This window comes from Leiobunum rupestre, chromosome 4 (assembly GCF_980474605.1).
Source record: "Leiobunum rupestre chromosome 4, qqLeiRupe1.1.hap1, whole genome shotgun sequence".
Taxonomy (NCBI): Eukaryota; Metazoa; Arthropoda; class Arachnida; order Opiliones; family Sclerosomatidae; genus Leiobunum; species Leiobunum rupestre.
In genome coordinates this window covers 67812519-67839720 of record NC_143387.1, presented here as the reverse complement: position 1 = coordinate 67839720, position 27202 = coordinate 67812519, and the positions used below count along the sequence as shown (strand labels likewise).

The window sequence follows — 27202 nt, the reverse complement described above, 5'->3', positions numbered from 1 at the left end:
ATATTTAAAATCTGTAATCAAACTTTTAAAGACTTAACTGTCATTAAATATTCTAGGTTATTGGAATTTCTTCGCATTGTGTTATTTTGAAGAACATATTCAAAAAGGAAATAGTGTAGTATTCAAATTCTAGTCTCGAAATTGGTCCACTTAATTTTTTACTTCCTTTAAGGGAATCAAATGTGTATCCAAAAGGCCTAAATCTAAGAACATAACTTTTTATACCTTTACCACAATGACTGGAAATGGTTTCAGTACCCCAAAAGGTATTGTATTATATATGAAAGAGTAAAATAGGTCAAAAATAAATTATTAGACCTTATAAGACCTTTTTTAATACTCAAATAGTTAGAAATAAATTAAAAGTCCAATTTTAGTCGTTTTATAAACCTTTATTTTTAACAGCGTGCAGCCGTTATTACTGGTCATAACCATACATTATTGGGATAAGTCCAAAAGGGATTAAGGTAACGCGTTAGTCCAAAACACCTCGCCCAGTCATTACGGGCCCGATAATTTGTACTGGTTCCCCCTTTTACGTCGAGTGAATTAACAAATTAATTGAGTAATAGAAGGGCCCGGAACTTATTAAAAGTTAAGGGGGCTCGAGAAGAGACTAGTGCCCCTCTTAAGGGCCCTAATAAAACTCAAGCCTATGGCCCGGTCGGTGGTTTATCAGCCATTGGTCTCGGGAAGGAGAGTATACGTCGCTGATTCAAATATGGGCCCGCCAATTTGTACCGGCTGCCTGCTTCGGTTCATTAACGACTGGTACAATATATTTACAACTCTGTTAAAATGTGGATGTTAATTGGTTTCTTAAGGTTAACTTGGATTTACCCTGATAAGTAGGAACTATTTTTTGGTCGTTGCTAAGTCGATGTTATCCCGGTATATAGGTTCCGAAGAGTACCGCACCAAGTACGCCGGCGACTGTCTGGTGGATCGGGACTGTCCGGAGAACTGCGTCTGCGAAGGCACCATTGTCGACTGTTCCAAACGGCGTCTACGTGAAATTCCCGAAGACGTCCCTCGCTTCGCCTCTGAACTGTAAGTTTCACATTAGACCCGAGCGACACGTCTCGCCGTAATGTCCTGCCGTGTCTCTTAAGCCTTTTATTCGCCTACCAGTCCCCCGTAAAGTCGCTTTCCCCCGTGCCCAGAGAGCTATCGACGAAAGCCTACCAACGTTTTTATTTAATCCACTACTCTTATCTCCGCGCGCTTGCTGGGATGGGCATTTTTGGAAAATACAATCTCAACACGCGAGCGGCTCGTGTTCTTTTCACATATTTGGCTCACGCTCTTCTCAGGAGCGGTTGAGATAATGTATCTCTCATAGGCACTCAGCTCTCGCGCTCAACTTAATATAATAATAGATTCCGCTGGTCTCATCAAACGGCCCACTTAATAAAAGAAATTAATCAGTTCTTTAAAAATCAATGAAAACCTCAAATTATTATATCCTATTATCAAAATAAATTCTAGAACTACAAAAATAACATTAACATCAACGTTAAAGTGCAGATTTTATAGCACGATTTTTAGACAATTAAAACTCGCCTCACTCAGTTTGTCGAGAGTTTAAGAGTAAAAATTATCGCTCCTCTCTTCTCTCGCGCAATCTATGACTAAGTCAAGCGCTCATTTCTAAAGTCCGCTCACGTTTAGGCTGAAAGAAAAACTCTTCTCTCACGATCATTTAATGAGGTAAAATTTTTGTTCTCGATCGTCACGCTCATTCATTTCTAAATAAAGAGGCCGCTCCACACTCACTCTCTCTGCTCTCAATATTTTGAAAGTAACCGCTCATTCTGACTCCGAGCCGCTCTAAAATGAGAGAGATCGTGCCCATCAGCGCGCGCTTGTAGTGCAGGCTCGAAAACAAAGAGCTGGAATAACTTTTCCCCGTTTTGGTGTTTTCGATCTTTCTACGTTTTATTCCGATTAAAAAGGTCCCGTGGGGCGGAAAGAGGGCTAGAAAAACTCGTCCGATGTATACGGAATATTAATTTTCGATTTCCTATTTTTTTGGGGGCTTCTTTGTTGGGCAGACGGCTAAATGATAATCAAATCACCAGAGTTCGAAGTTCCGGGCTTTTCAAAAAACTTCCCAACTTAAATCGATTGTAAGTGTTTATTTCTTCGTAGTTTCAAGGACCGATTTACGCTAGGGATAACTTAATTTCCATATAATTCTACCATTTGCTTTTTTTCTTTTTGTAAGACTCAGATGACGCCATCTATTGAGTGAAATCGAAAGTATCGATTTATAACTTTCACAAATATAAAATTTTCTAAATTTTTAACTACTTATATTGAAAAATTATATAAACAGCTATAAGCCTTATCTATTAGCTGCAGTCCCTGCGTAAATCTATTCTTGGTCATGTTTTATTTATCTCACTATATTTTATAAAAATTTCGAATTTCTTTTGAAAACAAGAGATTTGAGAAATAATGAAATTACCGAAATTGAGGACGGTGCCTTCAACGGAGCTTCAGGTTTGAACGATTTGTAAGATATCATTTTCATATTCTTCCGAAACTACGACCACATGTTAATTATATTATTGGAAACTATTACCTCTACTACAATTTAAGCAAATATTCAACGTAAAACTATAGGTGCCAAAAAAGTGTTTTGCATTTTTGTTAAATTTAATGAACCATAAACTTTACTATTTTAGTTATCCTTCTACTAATGCAAAACACTGTCTGTTAGTTAGAAATTAAAAGTTGTTTAGTTGCTTACACCCAGCTGGATAATAATTATATCTCTAAAGCGATACTAATCGTTTATTTTGGCTTATTAGGTTGAAATGTTTTGTGTTTGTTGGTTAAACTCATTAGAAATCCAACGCCATTTTGGAAAAAGGTAGATCTTATATGCAATAACTTTGGTAATTTTAAGCCGATTTGGTTTAACTTCTGAAGCATTCATTTAATAAAATTAACTATAGTTGTATAAAACCATTTAACAGAAATTAGGCCAAAACGAATTAAATATTAATTTTAAAAGAGTGTACCAGACCAGAAATTCACCAAAAAATGTGTACTACACTTTTTGATGCACCAGAATAGCCCGAGTGCAGCTAATGGTTTCCACTGCAATCTCTAAAATGTTTTATATTTTACTGGTATTTGTCCATTCATACAGATTACTAACGGACAATAAAATCGCCAAACTTCGGCCAAAGATGTTCGCCGGACTAACGAACGTCAAGACTTTGTAAGTTACCTTTTAAATCTTTGTAAAGTAACGCTGTGGGTATACCCGGAAGCGAATTAAAACGGGCTTAGAGACCAGTCGCGAAAGTTAGTTTTAGATGGGGTGAGCTGTGGGATATTGGGGAAGTTAACTCCTCGTAAAGGGTGGGCACTCGCCCTGTTTGAAATTCGCAACGCGGCGGCAACTGAAACCGACATAGCGGCACCCTCTTTGAAGTAGGAAATTGGTGTCGAAAACCAATTAAAATGCAAATTAACGCCAAAGGCGCTGTTGAACTGCGACTAGCGCCAGCTTGATTGAATTTTCTTTCGCGGGGGAACTCTATTTATTGACTAAACGATCTGTTTACATTTTGTACCCGCCGCATACCTACTTATTTTTTAATAGGCCTTTCTATAAACTGCTCGCTAACAGGAAAGAACCCTTTAAAGGACTAATATAACCATTGAGTTGGGAATATAGTACTTCTAGAGCCACAATTTTTATCTGCTGCGGCTGGGGTTTCGAGAAACACTTTCTTGAAATCTTGTACGAACCGAAACAGTTATCATTAGTCGGTGGCGTCACCTATCTTTCAAAGAAAATATATTGTTTATAAATATCATCTGCTTATTCTCTGTTCACGCTACAAATTTATTTTTCCTAAAATATTTCGTATAATCCTAAATTGTTTTTCTACCATCAAACGAATTTAATATTTATAATTAGGGAGAATGGCTTGGTTGGGACTCAATTTTACCAAGAATGTATACCGGTTGTTTCAAAAGGTTATGCAAAAATTTGAAGGAGTTGTAGGGGGTGAGTTGAGAAGTATGCCTGTTTTCCTCCCATTTTCCTACGATGAGTTAAAAGAGCGCCAGAGAGCTTCAAAGTGTGGCCTACTAGCCCCTGGAAGTAGGCCGCAACAAGCGCAAAACCAAGCACCAGGGAAATGTGAACATTAAGGTTTGGGTTCATGGGATAGGTAAAAAAGAACTTTTAAACAAATCAAGGTAACAAGGGTAAATAAGTAAACTTAAACAGTATTTAAAGTCCCTGCTGCTTGGTTTGGCGCTTGTTGCGGCCTACTTCCAGGGGCTGGTAGGCCACACTTTGAAGCTCTCTGGCGCTCTTTTAACTCATCGTAGGGAAATGGGGAAAAACAGGCATACCCTACAACTCCTTAAAAATTTTGCATAACCTTTTGAAACACCCTGTATAGCTAAGGGAGTATATTTGAAAATTTTAGTATTATTATAGAATTTAAACACAATTAATGAGGTAGCGTTAGTTTATTGGTTTAAAAAAATAACCGATAATATCTCTATATTTAATCAAGCAACTACGTTTTGCAGGTTTGCTAGATAAGTGTTTTTTATTTTGCCAAACTTTCGTTCCTCCAAACTCAAACGAGAGGAAAACACTTGAAAAGGAATTTATAAAAGGCTCTCTTTACATTTTGTTAACATTTCTAATTTCTAGGATGCTTCGAACCAACCAACTGACTTGTGTCAATAACGATACGTTTGCCGATTTGGACTCGGTTAGATTGTTGTAAGTCAGCGTCATCTTTTTTCAACTCTTTTTAACTTAATTTCAACTAAATGCTCGGTATCTTTAATGTTTACCGAAATAATATGACGACGTTAAATATTTAAATATTTTGATAAATTCTAATTGGACAGGTCCCTCTACGACAATAAAATCAGGTGTATCATGCCTGATGCGTTCGATAGGATGAGATCACTGTCTACATTGTAAGTTTCTTTCACAGACCACGATCTTTTTATGGAGAGGTCAGCGCACTCTTGGTTTTGCGCAATTTGTTTTGTCAGTTTTAACAAAAAATAACCCTATGCTGTTTGGCGCCATCTGCGCTGATACGCCAAATTACATAAAATAAATTATATAAATTAAATTATTTTATGATAGTGATAGAATTATTTTGTCTTTTTAGTTATTTGTAATAATATCCTAATATAATAAAAATAAATTATAATATTTTAAAATATATTTAATACATGGCACATCATACGGTAGAACTTATATTCAGTCTACGTGCTAAAAATCAAATTAGTTCCATTAACGATCGTTAGGTGGCACGACGAGACACTGTGATATTTGCCTCTCCATGTACTCCTTTCCCACACCATGAGCAGATAACGCTTGTGACTAACGTGTTTCAATTGGTTATACGAAAGAGATAGGCGCTGACCTCTCCCGCGTTAGCTATAGGAAAATATGTGGACCATTCCACTAAACTATTGGCGTGTTTTTCTCGATTTTTTGCGTACCCAGGAATCTCTTGGCAAACCCTTTGAATTGTAATTGTCACTTGCGATGGCTGTCCGATTGGTTGAAGAAGAAGAACATCGTGTCGGGGAACCCTCGATGTCAAGCTCCCGAATCCCTCAAAGACATTCCCATCCAGGACATTGAAGCCAAAGATTTTACTTGCGATAGTAAGTTCGACTTTGTATTTTATTTTTCAACGCCCAGTTATTATTGCTGATGTAACTCTTGGGTTACCTTAAATGGAGAACTTTGTAGCAAATAACTCTCGTTATCCGATACGATGTGGGTGTTTGGATAATTTAAAAGGGAAAGTGGATGGATGAAATTCGATATATATATTCGCGAAACGTTCCATTTTGTTTTCATTTCGGAAATCTGGGGCCTCCCTCGGATAGTTCACGCTAGAAGAATTTTAAGTTGCTGGCGTGCTATTTCGTTTTATTAAAGTAGTTCGCGATTTGGTCTAACAGTTTTTGTGAAAAATCATTTAATTCGGGATGTAACAATTTTTTATAGCTGGTGGCGGTTCTAGCGTAATTGGAAGCGAGTTCGTCCTAATGTATTCCATTAGTTAAGATTTTCAATGCCCAGTGGCGTAGCTAAACCTACTACTACGTCACTTTCAATGCCTACGGTCTAACAAGGAGACGGCCCGAGGTGTAACCCACCGATTTTGCCTAAACTCGGTGAATTAGTAGACCTTAACGTCGCTTCAAAATTCCCAAAGGGAAAATTACACTGGGCTTTCTTTTTGCCATGGCAACCGAAAATATTTTTGACAACACCAAATCCAAATTTCTCTATGTGATTTAACATGGGAAAATCACATATTTCAAGGGTCCCCAACGACGTACCAATTCACCCATAAATAGTCTCTCTTACCCAAAAATACCAAAATTTTCCCAATTTACACATTTATTTTAAAATTTCTTTGTTTTTCATAGGGGGGACCATTGTAATATGTGATTTTCCCATGTTAAATCACATAGAGAATTTTGGATTTGGTGTTGTCAAAAACCTTTTCGGTTGCCATGGCAAAACGAAAGTCCAGCGTAACTTTCCCCTTTGGGAATTTTGAAGTTACGTTAAGGTCTACTAATTCACCGAGTTTAAGCGTCTGACTCGTCTCCTTGTAAGTCATACCATAGCCAAATAAAAGATTGTTCAGGACAGCATGCTATTCACTTCAAAAAGCATCTTCCCTCGACTACTAGCGCCACCTGTAGAGGAAATGGTGCAAAAGTAAAATTGCGTCATTTTTGGTACAACTTACGTCACAGATGTTTTAAGGAATTTTTAAACCGACGGATACCATTTGGAAAACAATCCAGATAGTGTACCCAATTCCGGTTCATCCCCTTTTCCACCCCCAGGGGGCGGGTTAAGATGAGGACACATCAACGTTATTACGGAGTATGGTACGGGATAGCTGTCCTGAATAATATTTTATTTGTACTTAGTTATACTGTTGGGTATTTAATTATAACGTTGGGCTTCCTAAAGCCGAGGCTTAGCGGAAATTTTTATTCCGTAACTTATAATAAATATCTTTCTAATTGAACAAAAATATAAAGTTGAAAATAATAAAATTTGCATAGCATTAATATGTTCATTAACATAGATTGTAGTTGATTAAGCTTTTTTTTAAAGAATTGAAATTTAATTTAAACTGATAAATTATCAGGTGATGAAATTAAAATATTTCGCGTTTCTGCTGCAACAGGGGGCGATACTTTACGAGGTCTTTTTGATATTGTACGAGAAAGCGTAAAAGGGGTTTTTACCATCATTTGGTTTAAATTTTATTAAGTATTTTTATACAACATTAAGAAAAATATATCTCGATAAAGCCATTTTGATTACTCATTAATTTGGCATTTGGTAAAATTTTGTAGAAATTTTTCTATTTCAAAACGAATTAGCATTTTTTCCGGGCGTTTTTGCTACTCATAGTGAAATCAATCACGAATATTAGAACTACTTCATTTATTAATATTATAAATCCGAAGGCATAGTGATTATTTTGTTTCTAGGCACAACGGGCTAAATCTAGTTTGTATTATGCATTGATTAATGGTAACACAGAATCCTTTGAAAAATTCGGGTTGAATTTCAGTTAGCTCCAACATTCCATCACGTGACTCAGGCCTACCATTCCAAACACGTAATTCTGTAGCCCCACCCTCAAAATTTTAAACGATTTTTGACCCTTTAAGTGAAATAATTACCAAGAGCGTTAAATGTTAAAAAAGTAAGATTGCCACCTGGTGAGAATCGCTGTACGTTAGCCGCTTCAAGTCTAACAAACGTTATGCCACTTTTTATCCTGGTATTGCCATACGTTTATAATCAAGTTTCCCTATATGCAGGGTGTTAAATATTTACTGGTCGACGTTGGACAAAGTTGATAGGGCTAAAACGTTTTTTTTTTTCTTCGTCCTCATTGTGAGCGCTAAGGCGTGTTTGTGTCACTATATTCACCTGGTATATTTTTGGGTATTACGTACCACGTATAGCTATCAATAATTATTTCTAGTTATTTATGATAATAATCAGCTAGGCTAATACCCTTGGCACCACCTTAGGCCCAAGTCATCTAGCGACTTATAATTCCTTTAAACAGGTGACCGAGTTAGGTTGCGTAGGAAGGTTTTGGCAAGCCCTTCATGCCACACTCACTATTACCGTTATCCTCTACAAGTTTTTATAGAAGGGAAAACCGAAGAGCTCGGGGGCTCCTCTTGCCACCCCACTAAATATAGAGTTATGGTAGGGTCTCACATAAAACGAGTAAAACCGGCATAGCTAATCAGGGCCTTGCAGAGGCAGAGGAAAACCTCAAGGACCGGTGTAAAAGCGCCCACAAGCATGATTTTTAGGGGCCCGATGTGAAAGGGGCCCATCACCTTGCCCTTAACCAGCCCACGATGACATATATTGACCCGGGCTCTAAATATCACCTCATGGCGCTAATAACACCCTGTATTCAACAGTTCTCTTACCATCAGACAAAGATATTTAGCGTGTTTTAGTTTTTCTCGCCAGAGTAGCAATCGAGGGATATATCCTGAGTAATTAACGCTCCTCGGTCGTGATTTGTTAATTGGGTTAAGCCTAATTAGGTTATGAAGAAACGGAGACGCCAGAGAGACCGCTCGTCCTTCTTCTGTCTTTAATTAAAAACGGACCTTGGCGCCGCGAGAGAGACGTCGCTGGTCCCGGCTCATTCGCAGCCTCTGATTTTCGTTCCTGGATAATATCCATCCTCCAAGTTCTTACGAGGCCATTACGATGATGGGCATTTTTGGAAAATCTAGTCTCAGCTCACAAACCGCTCGTGTTAACCTGACTAATTGGTCTCTCACGTTCAAATAATGTCGTTCTCTCGTAGGAACTCATATCAAACGCGTTTATTGTAACTCGTTTATTTTTTTCTATTTTCAAGGTAAATACCTCTTCTCATTCGCTAAATTCGAGACCGAAATCTATCGCTACGCCCCCTTTGGTTCACCATTGAAACCTAGATAGGTAGAGGCTAAAGCAGATCGTCAATATGACTTTATAAATAATGATAAATGCATTTGAATATAATTTATGCATCGTTTGCTTATATTTTCATAAGTTTATTTAAGAAAAAACGTTCCTATGACTTTTCAATTTGTCCGTAGCAGACGCTATATCTAAGGCGCTACCTCGGAGAACCTATAGGCCGTTACGCCACCTAGTGACCTAGATTCGTTTCGGACGCGAATATCGAACTCATGCTCGACTCAATTAAAAAAAAATAGATTTATCTCGTCTCATCAAACAGCTCAACCAACATAAAAAGCAATTTACATTTCCTAGCTTAGCTTAACTAGTTTCATCATATTATATATTAAACCAGCGAAATATAGTGTAAAACTACCAAAATAACTTTAAATTCCGAAAATTTTATACTAACAAGGAGACTACCCGAGGTGGTTATCACCGATTTTCTTGAAACTCGGGAGTTCGGTAGACCTAATGGTTGTATGAAAATTGCCGAAGCGAAAGGTTGGAATGAGCTTTAGTTTTCCCATGGCAACCGAAAATGTTTTTGATCTCTCCATTTAAAAAAGCATGAGATTTTCTCAGTTACCCAAATTTTATTAAAATTTAACCAAAATTGATAAATTTTACCCAAAATCCTTGATCGAATTTACCTAAAGTAGGTCAAAATCATCTTTTTTGGGTAAGTTTTGAAAATTTAATTTTTTTAAATTTTTTTTAAGTTAGTAAGTACCCTGTGAAACCGAGAAAATCCCATGCTTTTTTAAATGGAGAGTTTGTTTTGAGAGATCAAAAACATTTTCGGTTGCCATGGCAAAACTAAAGCCCATTGCAACTTTTCCCTTTGGCAATTTTCATACTACCATAAGGTCTAGCTAACCCCCAAGTTTCAACAAAATCAGTGATAACCACCTCGGGTAGTAGTCTCCTTGTAAGTATCATTAGTTCTTCTCAGTTATCAAGACTATAAGAGTACTATTACTCATTGAGTCGCTCATCCCTAAGGTGCGCTCACCTACGAGTTCGAAAAAGGCACTCCTGTCACTTGCCCATTTAACCAAGCTCAAATTTGTTTTTTCGATAATAGTTAAATATTTAGTTAGTTATTTGAAAGTTAGCGCTCATTCTGTCTCAAAACGCTCCGATATGCTCTACAATGAGCGGAGTAGGCCCATCACTGAGCCATTAATGCATTTAATAACGTACACAGAAAAAAATGGGGAAACTTGTTACCACCAAGTTTGTAGCCTGCGTGAAAGCGTGGAGGCAGCGAAAAACTTCAAACGTCAGCTTTCCCCACGATCCCCACCACCCCAAAGCGACGTAATTGATAACGCTTCTAATTGGCGGTCATTTCTAATTAGGTTTAGGCTGTAGTTAATCCAATTTGACTGATTTAATCGGCTTTAAAATGATTTTGGGTGGACGTCACTTTCTCCGTATACCTGTATGATTCGATTGCCTCGCGGCTAAGCCATTTAAGCGCCAAAAGTGGAAATTTTAGTTGTTTGAGGTTTTATCTTTATTGGTTAACTGATTGCTTACTGAAATGTCAGTCGTACATGATAAAAAAGGGGGCTATTAATCATATGGTATCTTAATTATATTTAATTAAGATAATTATTAATTGAAGGTAATTATTATATTCATTAATTACAGGCAATTATTAACTATACGTACCTAATTATGGAATTTATTAATTTTAGGTAAATAAAGTATTTATTAATTATAGGTAATTGTGGTATTTATTAATTCTAGGTAGTTATTAACTATAGGTATTACGTATTTATTAATTATAGGTAATTATTAACTATAGGTATTACGTATTTATTAATTATAGGTAATTATTAATTATAGGTATTACGTATTTATTAATTATAGGTAATTATTAACTATAGGTATTACGTATTTATTAATTATAGGTAATTATTAACTATAGGTATTACGCATTTATTAATTATAGGTAATTATTAACTATAGGTATTACGCATTTATCATTTATAGGTAATTATTAACTATAGGTATTACGCATTTATTAATTATAGGTAATTATTAACTATAGGTATTACGCATTTATTAATTATAGGTAATTATTAACTATAGGTATTTCGCATTTATTAATTATAGGTAATTATTAACTATAGGTATTACGCATTTATTAATTATAGGTAATTATTAACTATAGGTATTACGCATTTATTAATTATAGGTAATTATTAACTATAGGTATTACGCATTTATTAATTATAGGTATTACGCATTTATTAATTATAGGTATTACGCATTTATTAATTATAGGTATTACGCATTTATTAATTATAGGTATTACGCATTTATTAATTATAGGTATTTATGGTATTTAATAATTGTATGTAATACAAAGTAGTTATTAATTATATAAAATAAAGGTAGTTATTAATTATATAAAATAAAGAAGTTATTAATTATATAAAATAAAGTAGTTATTAATTATATAAAATAAAGAAGTTATTAATTATATAAAATAAAGAAGTTATTAATTATATAAAATAAAGAAGTTATTAATTATATAAAATAAAGTAGTTATTAATTATATAAAATAAAGGTAGTTATTACTTATAGTAAATTAAGGCAAAACCTATTAAGTAGAAAATAAATTGTTTTGTCAATCCACGGATAGTAGATTTTAGAGGATCGGTAAAAAGCCTGGTTTTTAGCCCCCGTAAACCAATCACACTCAGTGGCGGCGCTAGGGGGTAGGCCAGGTAGGCCACTGCCTACCTTAAAATTTTGAGGGGCCCCAAAATCACCCTATAAGGGGCCCCAAATTGATCTAGAAAGGGTCTCAAAATTGTCCCACGAGATAAAATTATTTATAAATAACAATGAAACAATTGTCGATAATGTATTTAGAAATTTTTGAGGTATCTCCTAGTAAATAAAACCAGTTCTGTTATATTTGGACTCGTTTTACTGTTGTTAGAACTTTTTGTTCGTCATATACATCACTACTTTATTTTATTGAAGCATTTCGTTGAGAAAAGTGGGGTCCCGGGTCGGGGGCCCATTTATTTGGTTTGCCTACCCTCGCGAAAATTCCTGGCGCCGCCACTGATCACACTAAGGGAGTCGGCCAAGGTTATTTGAAAAAAACAAGTATCGCTAAGAGTGAACGATACCAAATTAGTCACTTAATAGATATATCAATGATTAATTTAGCATGAAAAGAGTTTTTTCGACTTTTTTCTGGTTTTGTCAATTTTTTCCGTATTTTACCAGTTTTTCCCACATGTTTTTGCCAACCCTTTTGATATCCATATCCTAAAACGGCTCTTTAGTATGGTTTATACGATAATAAATGCAAATTTCAAATCTTATTTTACTTATGTTGAACTAGAAATTTTCAAAACTGGCGTTTACTTGTATTTTCAAATTAACAGCCGTATTTTAAATATATAATATTCAGACGTTTATCAGCTTTATGCGCTAATTCGAAGTGCATTATTTAACAATATCTAAATCTCCTAATACCCTTTCAGACGAAGCCTATAAAACCGGGTTTTAGACTCCGTTTAAACAGTTAACTTTCTGTACTTAAATACGTATAAATGAAAAATAAACCTTGGTTCATTAAAAACTTCGTTATATAAGCCTTGTCTGAAACGCGTATAAGTCGTGCGCTTTCTATGCTATCCAAAAGACTGGCTAGGCCTTGTTCGATGTAGCGAGTAGGCAGCTTGACGCGATTGCAGGATATTAATGGTTTTTACGGGGATGTCGGAGATGGCAATTGTCCAGTCGAGATACCGTGAAGAGTATCTCATTAGAGATGTAAGTGGGGCCCACCCAAATCGCTATGCCCACGGACCCCACCCTCTTAATCTTTAGTCTCGCGCGTGTCCCCCGATTTATTTTCTTATCTCCTCAAGAAACGAGGTTTCGGTTGGCCTAACTTCCCTCTTCCGTTAAGTTATCGGACGCTTATTTCGGTTTATCACCTTACTTTGTTTGGAATAACAATAGACTCTTCTACAAAGGTAAAGACCTTCACAAAGATTATATAGCGATACTTCAGTAGGACTGGCATCTGTGACTATTTTTTTTTGGTTTTTATAAATTCGAAAAATACTAGTTATGTTCAGTCTATTTCAATTTACACGCAAACCCTAAGGGATTTGTATGTACTATTTTCAACTGGTACGTAGTCGCCGCCGCCGTTGTTCGAAGCAAAACTCCTCAACCGTTTGTGGTCCACATCAATCGACAGAAAATATCAAACTCTCTCTTCCAATATAAATAATTTTGAAATCGAAGCCTAAGTAGTTGGTCATTTGCCCATTTTTGTGATCTTTGATGATTTTCAACTATTAATTTACATATTTTTTTAAATAAAGACCGACTTGGTTGAAAATTATATTTTTAGTTAGTGCTGATCATTTCCGAACGTTTTCTTTTAAGAAATTTGAATTTTAAGTGAGATTTCGGGCCAGTTCGCGGGACCCCACAACCCTCGTACGCACTATTGGGATATTTCAATTTCGTAAAAATTCCAGATTCAGAATACAAGCGCCATCTGTCTCCAAATATTTGATCTTTGACCTTGGAAACCTCTACGAACTGTGCCCATGGTCTTCTACAGGGTGTTGATTATTTTTGTTGTGGTTGGGGGTGCTGGCTATATTCAGTTATGATATCTTGACTATTGTTAGATAAGGTGTTGGCTATGCTATGTTATGATAATTTGGACTGCGCTTTACTGGGTACTTTTGGAGTTTATTTTTAATGGAGCCAATGTTCTTATACAAGGTGTTTTTGGTTATACCAATGATAAAATTGGTTTTTCACTAGGTTGTCGAGAAAGTGCTTCATTTGAAAAAAAAATCCATTTAGGTTGTTATAGAGTACTTACTACTTATCAAGTTAATGTACAGGGTTATTGAAATATTGTTCCTAATTATCAGGGTTATTAATAAAGCGTGGTATATATTTTTTGTGGTAAATTTACTCTTCGATATGTTTATGTTAAAGGACAGGGTTATTTAGTTGGTGTACAGGGTGGTTGATATTTTGGTGAAATAGACACTTAAGCTGTTATAGTGCGCTGATTAATTTATTGTATAGGGTGATTAAAATATTGTTCTTAATTAATGGACAGAGTTATTAATTAATCGTGGTCATGGGTTTTCTTTGAATTAAAATTACACTGGTTGATAATGATTAATGGGTTAGTTATGTTAAAAGACAGGGTGATTGTGAAATTGTTTAAAATAATATTGTTTAATGGAGAAAACGCTCATTGTCGACAAAACTCAACTTGGGTTATTTTAGTACGTGTATTAAGATATTGTAAAAGATGATTAAAAATTGGTTCAAATTTTAATATTAATCTTTTATATTAAAAATATCTTTAATATATCAGGGATTGTGTTTACTTAAATGTCCGTGACATCTTGTTTTTTTAGCTAAGGTAACATACGCCAAGAGAGTATTTTTCAAAATATAAGAATTAAATAAATGAAATGTTTAGACAATCAATAACATACTGTTATTTCACTTTTTACAATGGTTTGTTTGAAAATGTACTTGCAGTGATGGAAATGAGTGATTGCGGTTCCGATTCCAGTTGCCCGTTGGGTTGCACTTGCACGGGTACTGTGGTGCATTGCAGTCGGCAGAGGTTGAGCGCTGTGCCCAAGGGCATCGACGTCGCCACCACTGAATTGTAAAATTATCATTCATCATTTATAGTTTATAATTAATATAATTGCTGGATCTCTTGCTTAGGTATCTGGACGTCAACGATATATCGGGGATTCCCATCGAACTCAACCAGTTATCGGAGCTACAGAGACTGTAAGGCTTACGCAATTTTAATCATACCAAAAGTGTATAACATATAGCTTAACAGTGAAGTATCCTGCTATTCGCTTCAAATATTTGTCTTCACAGGCTCCCGCTAATTTTAAAAAAATGCGTTTTTCCAAACATCAGAAAAATATGTTCTAAATGAAATACAGACCCATACAGTTAGCATCCTATTCTGATTGGATCAAATAATGTTTATCAAATCAGAATAAAGTTGACTCTCATACATTTTAATTGAATCAAATATACCACATTTTGGATCAAGGCGAATTTTAATTTAATTCACCATTTTCGTAAAATCTTTACATTGACTTTACTAGATGAAGCAAAAATTAGCCTATACTCGAAGTCACTGTTACCTTGAGCACTATCAAAGGTTGGGATTTTTTAGCTAAATATAGTCCGATAAATAAAGTGATCTGCGATAAATATTATTAGATTTGAGTTAGGTAAAATTTAATGTCTGTTACTAATATGAGGTAAGAACTTGAAAGGGCTTGTTAAAAAAATAGTATTTTCATAAAAATATTTTCCCACTTAACAATTGAATTTAAAGTAACACCGTGAAAATCACCGCAATTCCTAATAACATCCGATTCTACATTAAAAAGATATTACAACTAAACTAACAATTGGACAGAAAACGGCTAATTTATCATCGTAAATTAAAATTATTAAGTGCAAAGTCCGTAAGTTGCGAGATAATATTTTATCTGTGTGTGGACTTATTTGAAAATTGCGCCTTCAAAGAACGGAAGAAGGAAAAAATGAAGTTACTCGTGTGTTTATTAATATTAAATGCCGACCACTCTACTGGTCTCAGGTAACATTGATTTCGAGTAAAGCAGATTAGCCTAGGTACGTGTTTCATCTTAATGCATAGATGGACACTCCTCTTGTTATACTTATAGACAAATCTGAGGTATTGTAAGTGTTTTTTTAACAATTTGTTTCTTTGTCGATGGCGTTTGTTTTCCGGGAATGCAGGGACATCAGCAATAATCAGATAGCCATTATTCCCAACGACATCTTCTCCAATCTCACCAAACTCTCAACGCTGTAAGTTACAAATCGTTCACTAAATTCCTCCGTAGATCGGTAACCCCATAAGTAACATAGCAACCACGAGTATGACCCCGTAGACTCGTCTTTACATTTGTTTCTTACCTCCATCTTTCATCACTATCGACGAATTAGTAGAAAGATTAGCAAATCTGTCTTACGAAACTATAGTGCTTTAAGTCAATCAATTTTATTTGCCAATTGTATAATTCATCATTTTTTTCCCAAATAAGCGTTAGTTTTTATTTTTAATACCTTTTAAATTCGTTAAGCACTGTTTTAAGTTAAAAAATATTAAAAATTTCATACTTTTTTCTAGTAACGCGAAATTTATTTCTAAAAACAAACGTTGCTTATATAACGTGGGTACGATTTCATAAGTCACCTCACTCTTCTCAGTTAAATTTAGAATAAAAATTATAAACTTTACCCATCTACAAGAACAAATACAAGATTGCCCCAATAAACAAGGTGTTTCAGAAGGTGATGCAAAATTTTGAAGGGGTTTTAGGGGGTGAGTTGAGAAGTATGCCTTCCCCCCCCCATTTCCCTACGATGAGTTAAAAGAGCGCCAGAGAGCTTCAAAGTGTGGCCTACTAGCCCCTGGAAGTAGGCTGCCACAAGCGCAAAACCAACAGCAGGGAAATGCGAACATTAAGGTTTGGGTTCTGTGATAGGTGAAAAAGGACTTTGTAAACAAATCGAGCGTACAAAAGTAAACTTAAACAGTATTTAAAGTCCTTGCTGCTTGATTTTGCGTTTGTGCAGCCTACTTCCAGGGGCCAGTAGGCCACACTTTGAAGCTCTCTTGCGCTCTTTTAACTCATCGTAGGAAAATGGGAAAAAAAGGCATACTTCTCAACTCACCCCCTACAACTCCTTACAATTTTTGCATAACCTTTTGAAACACCCTGTATTTCCAGACTTTTCCCCCTTTTCGTTGACTACTTTAGAGATTTTTATTTATATTCTTTGAAAGTCCAAATTAGACAATTTTTCAGGTAACTTTTTAACTAAAAACGTTTAATTGCAAAGTTTACAAACCTTATTTTTATAACATTAATAAAATTAATTAATAAAAGAAAAAATTATAATCCCTGTCCTTTTCTTGACGTTTTACAAATCCTTAATATTCCCTGACATTTTATCCCTACTTTCAAATTCCCTGTTTTCCACGACCTTTGTCAAACCTAAATTATGAAAAAAAAAATACTAAAATAATCCTTTTAATTTTACTAGGATATTAAGTTACAACAAACTACAGTGCATTCAAGTAGACAGTTTCACGGGTCTGAAGGCTCTTCGAATTCTGTAGGTGCCATTTTCGGTCACTAATTAGCAGTTAAGGTCCTCTTAATGAATGTCCGAGTAATTAAACGGAATTATGTCTCTCTCCGAAGTTCTCTCCACGGAAACGACGTCTCTCTGATTCCCGAAGGAGCCTTCCGGGATTTAACCAAAATCACACACATGTAAGTTTTCCCTCCTTTCTCCGAAACAAGCGCCTCCGCCCAACCAAGCCCCTCCGCCCAACCAAGCCTATTCCGTGTGTCTTCCTAATTAATTGGTTTCCTCTTTTTACTTTTCGGGGGTGTCTTCTTCGGGGGTGCAGAGCTCTGGGCGCCAATCCTCTCTACTGCGACTGCAGCATGCGATGGTTATCCGACTGGATTAAGAAGGATTACATCGAACCCGGGATCGCCCGATGCGCCGAGCCCAGATCCATGAAAGACAAATTGATTTTGACGGCTCCCACCAACCATTTCGTCTGCACCGGTGAGTACACTCTTTTTTTCCAATCGCGTCGACGCCGTGGCGCCGTACCTAATATCAGTTTTTATCCGCCGGAGATAGTCCTTCTTAATTGGCCTATTCCGTTATAATCCCGTCACTCTTCCCTTCCTCGCTCGTAATGAGCTCAAACTTGTTTCTCCCAAAGAGCCTAATTGGAATAACTAAAAGGCTATTCACGCGAAACGACATCACAGCGTTGTTTTTCTCCCAACGCCAGTCGCGAATCGAGTCGCGAATCGAGTCGCGAATGGAGAACACCAATACACCGAATCATAAATTGGTTCGGGGAAAAAAGAGCTTAGATGCTCGATGATATTTATACCAGTTTAAAGAAGAGAATCCGTATTTAATCACTGACTTAAAAATTTCAACTTCTAACACTATTTTAAGCGTTGTTTAAAACCAACATTTAGAGCTTCGAGGTTCAGTTTCAGTTCTTTTATTTTTACTAGATGGCACCAGTTTGAAGAAGAGAATCCGTATTTAATCACTGACTTAAAAATTACTACTTCTAACTCTATTTTAAGCGTTGTTTAAAACAAACATTTAGAGCTTATAGGTTCAGTTTTAGTTCGTTTATTTATAGTAGATGGCGCCAGTTCAAGGCTTATAGCTTTAATTTTTGTTCCCTTATTTATACTAGATGGCGCCAGTTTAAAGAAGGGAATAAATATTTATTCGTTGACTTAAAAATAACTTCTAACACTATTTTAAGCGTTTTTTTATACATTTATATTTGTCAGTCCTTAGCAATATTATGATTTATATAGTATTTGGATTTTGGTGAAAAAGACTATTAGTGGAAATTGTAGCGTTGAAAGAGTACACTACTTCAGTAGTATTGTCTGCCCTAGCGGATAGATTGACTAACGGAAACGCGAAATGCTATATCAGTTCCTCTTACCGGCTTTTGCACATCTTAAATACCATCATCCACCACGAATACTGACGTGGCGTATAGGACGAGTCATATTTATGTCTATAATATTGCTACTTTCGATTCCACTTTAATCTCTTAACCTTCTGGATTTATGTTTTGTCTGATTTATTTGACCAACTTTTCTCAGGTAAGCCTGGTCCGGATGTCTTGTCCAAATGCGACGCCTGTTTCACGTTTCCGTGTCAAAATGGCGCCACCTGCAAAACTAGACCTCTGCGCGAGTACGAATGCACTTGTACGCCCGGATATCACGGACGGAAGTGTGAAAACGTCATCGACGCCTGCTTCGGAAATCCTTGTCAAAATGGAGGCACTTGCAAAGTCATGGAAGCCGGCCGCTTCAGGTAAACATAGTTTTATTATTTACCTCTGGGGGTGCTTTCCACATTTTGAGTTTGAACCAGCGATTGGGAATGCCCTCTTGCGGATGATGGGTGAAATATATCTACTGATATGTCGCGTGATACCTACAGGTATAATAGAGATCCTGCTAGTGAAATTATAAAAACTTTCTGTAAATTGAACCAGAGAGATACACTTTACATTTTTGTAACATGAGGTTATTTATTCGTTGGATTATTAAATTAATTATAAATGGTAAAAGATCCACCAAAATTATGTAAATATTTATCACGAAGTTTCGTTTGTGGAAGCTAGGAGCAACAAACACAAGAAGCACGCAGCTAGCCTTTAAACACGCTAACGCAGTGTTGTGTACAGATTTCATTGGACGAATCTTTACGCTGGACGTTTTACGGGCAGGGGGGAAGACAATACTCGAATTTTCCCATTCCGATGGCAGCAGGCGCTAAATCGTGTAACCAATGAAAAATGTACGCAAGAAAACGCGTGACTTTTGACGGGTTGTGCTCTCCTTGTGTGGGGTGCTGTGTTTGTTGCTCCTGAGTGAAAGCAAGTAGTCGAAAACCGCCACCATAGCGCTTAACTTCACTCACTGTTGAGTTCACCTAAAGATTCGAAATCCCTGCCTTGCACGTAGTCCATAGCTTTTACCCACTTCCTGCCGGATTTCCAAAAAAATTAGTTCCATAGTTACCATGGTAACCAACTATAGATAGTGCCCTACAGCAATTTTTGGAGGTCCCTTGTCAGAAGTGGGGAAGCGTTTTGTTACAAAAATTCCAATCGAGAAGCTCGCTGAATTCGAATTAACTTTAATTTAAGATCTCATAAAAACTTGTAGAGGTTAACGGTAATAGTTAGTGTAGGGAGCTGTTGGCTCATGTGGCATGAAGGGCTTGCCACCACCCTCCTACGCATTGTAACCCGGCCACCTGAATTAATGGCTTGGGTGATTAGCCTAGCTGATTATTATTATTATTAATATTATTATTTGTTGGTTTAAGCTAAATATGTAGATATTATTGTAACACCTTACTCATTTACCTGTTAAAAATTTAAACAAACCCTTATATACAGTGAAATAACAATATCTTATTAATTGTTGGTACTTATCTTTCATAATATTTTGAAATATATTATCTTAGGTTACCTTAGCTTTATCCAAAAAACCGACTTAATGCCTTTACAGTAAAAAAGGTAAAGTTTTTAGAAAGAATAAGAGTAGCCTTTGCGGAGGGTTTGGCCAGTTTAGCCAGGAATTTCTAGCAAGGTCTATTGCATTCTCCGAAATTGGTCATTACTAAAAACGTTATCGTGCTCGTCGGTTCATTTTCAACCTTAGTTCCCGAAGGTTCTATTTTTCCTTTCTTTATATCTATGAAAGGGCTCTATTTTTTATTATTTTCGATAAGGTGTGTTAGCGTTTACCTGTCGATAAAGCCTCTTTATCACCAACTCCAACTGATCGTTTTTCCTTCTTTGTTTTTAACTCTGGCGTAAAGAAGACATTAATATATCTGCCAGCAAGAGTCATTAGTTTCTCATTCTAGTCCTCCCACGTACTAAATCTTCAAGCCTATAGTTCTTCTTTTTATATTGTATCAAACTCGTTGTTACTTTTGTCGTATTCCTGATGTAAGCACCCGTTTACACGGTGTATAACCTTTATTAGCCCTTGGGCAATGATGCTGCTGCAATAAGTCTAAAAAAGGCTGTAGCCAATGTGGAAGTTTTCCGGACCTCAAAATACCCAAAAATGATCTCAAAATATTTTATATATGACCTCAAAATTTCCTAAGAATGGCTTTACAAATATAATAAAAATTGACTTGTAATATTCTAAAATAGCTCTCAAAATATGATAAAACTGAATTCTTAAAATCGAAAGCTTAAGCCACCCCTCGAAAACCTGTGCGAGAAACGTGAAGGAGTGCAGACGTAGCCTTATTCGGTACAATTTACACTTTTACAATTTTGCCGAAGAGGTTATCGAGGGAGAGCAGCTCTCCCTCGATAACCTCTTCGGCTTAATCGGTCTAATTGCCTTAAAATGACCTCATAATATCCGAAAAATGACCTCATAATATCTTAAAAATTGTCCAAAATATCTTAAAATTGTCCGAAATATCTTAAATTTGGCCCAAATATCTTAAATAGGGTTCAAGTAATCTTAAATATGGTTCAAATCATCTTAAGTATGGCTCAAATCATCTTAAGTATGGCTCAAATCATCTTAAATGTGTCCCAAAATATCTTGCATATGGTTCAAATCATCTTAAAAATTGTATAAAATATTTAATAAATTGTATCAAAACATCTTAAAATTTGCTCAAAATATCTTAAATATGGTTCAAATAATCTTAAAAATAGCATCAAAATATTTTGAAAATTGTATCAAATATTTAAAAAATTCTCTTAAACATGGCTCAAAATATTTAAAAAATGCCCTTCATATGCAAAATGACCAACACTTGAAATATAATGATAAAAGTATTAACATTCAAAAAATGTAGTTGTAACTGTCGGTTTCTTAAGGGGGAAGACTACAGTAGCCATTGTCTACTTTCGCGCTATTTCAAGCGCCCAAACTACCCTTTAGTTAGGACCTTATATCTCGTTAACTATTGATATTAGAATTATCAACATTATTTCAAGCACTAGAGGAAGGTTCAGAATAATAAGAAAAATATAATTCAATTCTGTAATTGTTAAAACAGAAACGTTCAGCTTGAACGAAAAAGAGGCTTTTACTGTATTCTTCCCCCTTAAATAGTAGTAGGATAACCATCTCGAACTCAGAAATAGGGTAGCCCCTGATTTCCTATCCTGGGTGCAATTCCACTGAATAGCCGGTTGGGCGTCAGGGGTCGGAGCAGTGGATTATATCGGCGGCCCACTTGTTTTTCCGTCAATTCTTTTTCCTTTTTCTACTTTGTTCTTTTTTTGGTTCCATTATTTCCGTGTCTCCCAAACTAAAGGTCTTTTTTCTATCGTGTTTGTCGCTCGACAGTTGTCATTGTCCAGCTGGCTACGAGGGTGACCGCTGTGAGACGGACATCGACGATTGTATCGTCAACAAATGCGAAAACAACGCTACTTGCATCGACCTGATTGTCGGATATCGCTGCAAATGCCAATCTGGTTTCGCCGGTAAGTACCTTCACAAAAAACAAGTCCGTCACCCACCTTAATATAGAGATTCACACGAACTAATGCTGTTAAAGGGGAACGGCCAAGCTTTTCCAAATATCGCCTTATTTGCACATCAAAAGATCAACAAGACGTTCAATATACTTACACCTAGGAGCAACAAACACAAGGAGAACGCAGCTAGCCTTTAAACCCGCTAACGCAGTGTTGTGTACAAATTTCATTGGACGAGCCTTTTCTCTGAACGTTTTACTGAAAAGGGGAAGACAATTTCCGAATTTTCCCCTTCCGTCGGCAGCAGGGGCTAAAGCGTCTATCCAATGAAAACTGTACGCGAGAAAATGCACGACTTTTGACGGGTTGCGTTCTCCTTGTGTGGGGTGCTGTGTTTGTTGATCCTAGCTTACACATACCTTATTTCGTCTTGAAAAAATTGTTTTTGGCCCAAAAAGTTGAAACACAAAATAACTCCAAGTATTTGGGTTTGAATTTTCGCCGCCATCTTAAGGTGTATCGCCAGCGCCAGCACGACCTTAGTGAGCGATTTGCGAACTATTCTAACTTTTGAAATCGAGCAATTTAGGCTTAGGTCTCGTATAACTGGAACGCGCCGCGCGTGCAAAATAAAAAAAATCTTTCGCATGTTTAGCAGCGCGCTCTTTTATACTGTTTTTCAATTTTAATCAAGCAAGGAGTGTCTCACCTTGAATTAATAATAGTAGTTTCTACCTGGATATATCACTTGGAAAAAAACCTGGCAAGCAAATGACTTTTGCGTCAGCACCGCCACTTCGGTGAAGTTAACGGAGAATTTCCGAAACTCCCGTAACACGTAGCCTTCTACAAGGCAGAACCCGTAACAAACACTTAGCAAATGCACGCGGAACGCTAGAGTGATATGTCCAGGTAGGAGCTACTATTATTTATCCAAGGTCTCACCGATTTCTCACCAGGTGTCGCAGCGGACGCGCGCTTTTCAATAGCCCGAAATTTCTTTATTTTATTAAAAATGAACCGCTAAATATTTATTGGTGCGGTTTTAGCCATAAATTCTAGTTTTTAACGAGCTATAGGGATATCTAACTGGTTGAGGCTTGACCGTTCCCCTTGAAGTTTATTTCATGTGTAATAATTATAAAATAATAGGGTAGAATGAATTTAGATTTTTATTTATAACTTATGTATTATTTGTGTGATCGTATAGTCAATTTTGCTTCGTTTTGTTAAAATAAATTACATGCTGATGTACGTAGAAGCTATCGCCATCTACCCAATCATTTTCACACTTTAATTTTGAAATATCAGTCAGCGAAAAATGAAATAGAAAATAAATTAAATGAGCGTTTTTGGAAACGTAATTTTAATTCAATTTAGAGCCATAATTGTTAAAAGAAACGTCTAATTAATTTATTAAAAGTTTTAGATTGTCTTATCCGGATCTGAAGCTCAGTAACTCTATGGTCCAAAATCTATGCAAGAAAAAAAAATAGGAAAACATTTTGAGCTTGGAGCTACTGCGCTTTAGATCTGAAGTTGACCTTGATCCGAGGTCATCACGAGTGTAGTTTTCCTGCTCTCCTGGTCGCGCCATTTAACGACCGCTAGTGAGACTTATATGAATTTAGGCGCATACACTATGGTAAACTGAATACAATCAGTCCACTACTACTGAACCTTAACATTTTAATTTAGTATATTAGTTATGTTTTCATATTAGAATATTAGTATAAATAATTAAGAAGAAAATATAATTTATTTTATGTAATTTCTTATGTGTTGTTTGGGTACCAGTATAGATGGCGCTAACAAGCAAAAATAGATTTAAAAAACAAGAATAAGCTGACCTCTTCATAAAAAGATCCTGATAAAATAAGGAACTTTACCTAACTTTAGTATCAATTATTAGGAACCTACTGCGAGAAGAAAATCAACTTCTGCTCGAAGGAATTTAACCCTTGCAAGAATGGGGCCAACTGCGTGGACCACTACAGCCATTACGTTTGCGAGTGCCCTCTGGGCTTTTCCGGGGACAACTGCACTGTCAACATCGACGACTGCGTCGAGAACATGTGTCAAAATGGCGGAACGTGTCTGGACGGAGCCAACAGTTACCGTTGTCAATGTCCCAACGGGTTCGCTGGAACCTTCTGCGAGTTGGCGCCCATGGTGGCCATGCTGTACCCTCAATCCAGCCCTTGCCAGCAACACGACTGCAAACACGGCGTCTGTTTCCAGCCCTCCGGATCCACGGACTACATTTGCAAGTGTTCTCCGGGCTTCACCGGAAAACGCTGCGAGAGTCTGTCCAGCGTCAGTTTCCGGGACAAGGCCTTCCTCGAGTTTGAGCCGCTGCGAACGAAACCCGTAGCCAATATCACTTTCACCCTGGCGACAAACGAAATGTCCGGGGTTCTGGCCTACGTCGGTGATAACCGCCATCTGGCGGTCGAGCTCTTCCTGGGTCGCATTCGCATCAGTTTCGACGTGGGAAATTACCCGCCTTCCAATATGTTCAGTTACGAGTACCTATCCAACGGCAAGTACCACACGGTGGAATTGTTGCTGGTCAAGAATAATTTCACCCTGAGGGTGGACTTCGGGCCGGCCAGGTCCATCGTTAACGAGGGTCCGATCGATTACATGGAAGTGGATACGCCACTCTTCATTGGTGGTGTTCCTCCTCACGTTGGATCCGTGGCCGTCAAACGATGGCATCTCAAGAATATGACCAGCTTCTCTGGTAAGTGGGCTGCGTCTTAAACTTACATACAAAAATCTTTACAATAGTTTAAAATTATTTTAACAAAGATAGAAATTAAGGGGTTTCCAGTAGTATATAATAGGTGGTTTCTTTATGCTTGTTCCGGGATTTCGGAGTAGGGTAAGAAGAGTAACGCTTAATTTACTCCGATTCTGTGGTGGCGAATAGTTTGAGTCGGAGTAAAAACGTTTTTCCAAAATGGCTGCATGTGGCTATCTTAGCGGATAAATTCTGGCTAGCAGACAACAAAATCCGATTTAGTCCCTTACACCTCCTTCAAAAGGAGTAAAAAGAGTAGCCCTAATACTCCAGAACAAGCTAATAGATTATGGGTAAGAGAAGTTCTCGTCGCCGGAACCGGCGAATAAAACGTTTTGGGGTAAAAATTTAGTCCGAGAACGCAGGCGAAAAGAAACCACCTAATATTAATAATGTATTAGTTCTATTTCGGGAGAATGATGATTTTTTCAACAGCCAGCAACAAAACAAAACAAAATAAATTTTATTTCATTAATATAAATTTTACAATGATGTTAGAGGTCTAAGTTATCTGGCAACTTGTAAGCCCTCTTTTGCATATATTAAAATAAAATTAAATTAACAAATACACATATATAAACAAGAAAAATAATTGATTCCCTAAAACTGACGTCTTCCGATGCAATTTCAAGCCCACTTCGGTGGCTTTTTTCCTCAAAAATACATAAATTCTTGATAAGATATCTCATAATAAATAAAAACCTTATAAATAAAAAATGAAGCATGTACATTCGCTGGCTCAGAAACTTGTACACTTCTCTTGTAATATATATATTTATAAAACTATGGTTTTACTGAGTACTTACGAGTGGGAGCCGGTAGATTCGGTGTAGGGAATTCTCTTTAACGTAAATTCGGTGTATAGGAAAATCTCACATGGCTTAAACACATGTATATCATATAATATCTCAGAAAAGTTAGTGCAATAACTGATTAAAGCTCAGTTCGCTAAGAAACGAATCATCCTCGACTTCGAAATTGCTGTGGCTAAAGCGATCTGAGACGTGTACACAGATATTTATGTTAAAATATTATTTTTTCACCTATCCCAGTCAGTATCGCCAAATAAGTGAAAAATACTTCTGAGACATTTGATCTAAGTAATATTTTAAAATATTTCAGAAGGGTTTTAAGCCATGTTTTAAAAAATAATGCATTTTATTGATGATAATTTTTTTCTTCACACCGTATTTTCCTATACACCGAATTTCCCTTACAGATAATTCCATACACCAAACTTTCTTACACCGAATTTACCAAGCCGCCTTACGAGTCTACCACCCAACTTTCCCTATTTTTACCTAAGCTCCTCTATCAATTATATAACGCCATCTAGAAGAGTTTATTCGAATACTATGGATTTCTTTCGAGAAAATGTTTATATTTAGATAAAGCAGTATATAAGATATTTCTTATATCTCAGTAAGAGTGGTAATTTTTACGTAACATTAGAAACTGTCCGGAGCCTGCGATTGTGCAAATATATCCGATTTATGGTCTAGTTGGATGCTTATCTCGTAGATATTTTTATATGCTTATGATAAAACTTAAATACGTTCTTTAATAATTAACTAGCAAAATGCCAGTAATTAGACACGTTGAGCTAGTCATGTTCCCCCTACGCGTTGTCTAACTCGGACTTAATCCGTCTATTATTTATTAACTGGAAATGTTTTTTTTAGGTTGCATGAAGGCCATGAACGTCAACGACAAGCCGATGGACATCATGACGGCCAAGAGACAGACCGGCGTCTCTCCGGGCTGCACTCTCTTTGACGACCCCAAGCCTTGCAAGACGAACCATTGCAAGAAAGGTCGTTGCATTAGCACCGACAAGTACAGCTACGAATGCGAGTGCAAAGGAGGATGGACGGGACCGTTCTGCGACCAAGGTACGAGATAAACACTCGCCTCAGATTCATTTCTACCTTGAATATCCAACTGCATTAGTTCGTCCGCCCTCCGTCGTGGGGTGGGAGGAGCCTCGCGCGATATTCATTTCTTCATTACTAATTATTCATTTTTTTATTAATTATTTCATCATTATTTATTAATTCTATGGGGCACGGTGGCCGGTCAGATACCGACAAAATAATACACCATGTTAATTATATGGGGCGCGTTCTCTCATTTATATACTACTATTGTTTATTAATTATTCTATATTTACTATTCATGTTTTTACTTGTTTATTTATTATTTAATATTTAAT

General features: G+C 36.5%; 1 protein-coding gene across 4 annotated transcripts in view; it reads left to right on the top strand.

Annotated features, from left to right (window-relative positions):
* Positions 1-27202, top strand: part of sli (slit guidance ligand) — a 214907-nt gene that overhangs the window by 177329 nt on the left and 10376 nt on the right. For all 4 annotated transcript variants that reach the window (XM_090173981.1, XM_090173980.1, XM_090173982.1 and 1 more), the window contains exons 16-32: positions 900-1050; positions 2055-2129; positions 2447-2518; positions 3161-3232; positions 4694-4765; positions 4897-4968; positions 5510-5673; positions 14606-14738; positions 14801-14869; positions 15869-15940; positions 17183-17254; positions 17344-17415; positions 17556-17719; positions 18805-19021; positions 22051-22190; positions 24097-24930; positions 26673-26882. In XM_090173981.1, the coding sequence (XP_090030107.1) occupies positions 900-1050; positions 2055-2129; positions 2447-2518; positions 3161-3232; positions 4694-4765; positions 4897-4968; positions 5510-5673; positions 14606-14738; positions 14801-14869; positions 15869-15940; positions 17183-17254; positions 17344-17415; positions 17556-17719; positions 18805-19021; positions 22051-22190; positions 24097-24930; positions 26673-26882 (2661 nt within the window). The remainder of the gene's footprint in view (positions 1-899; positions 1051-2054; positions 2130-2446; positions 2519-3160; positions 3233-4693; positions 4766-4896; positions 4969-5509; positions 5674-14605; positions 14739-14800; positions 14870-15868; positions 15941-17182; positions 17255-17343; positions 17416-17555; positions 17720-18804; positions 19022-22050; positions 22191-24096; positions 24931-26672; positions 26883-27202) is intronic.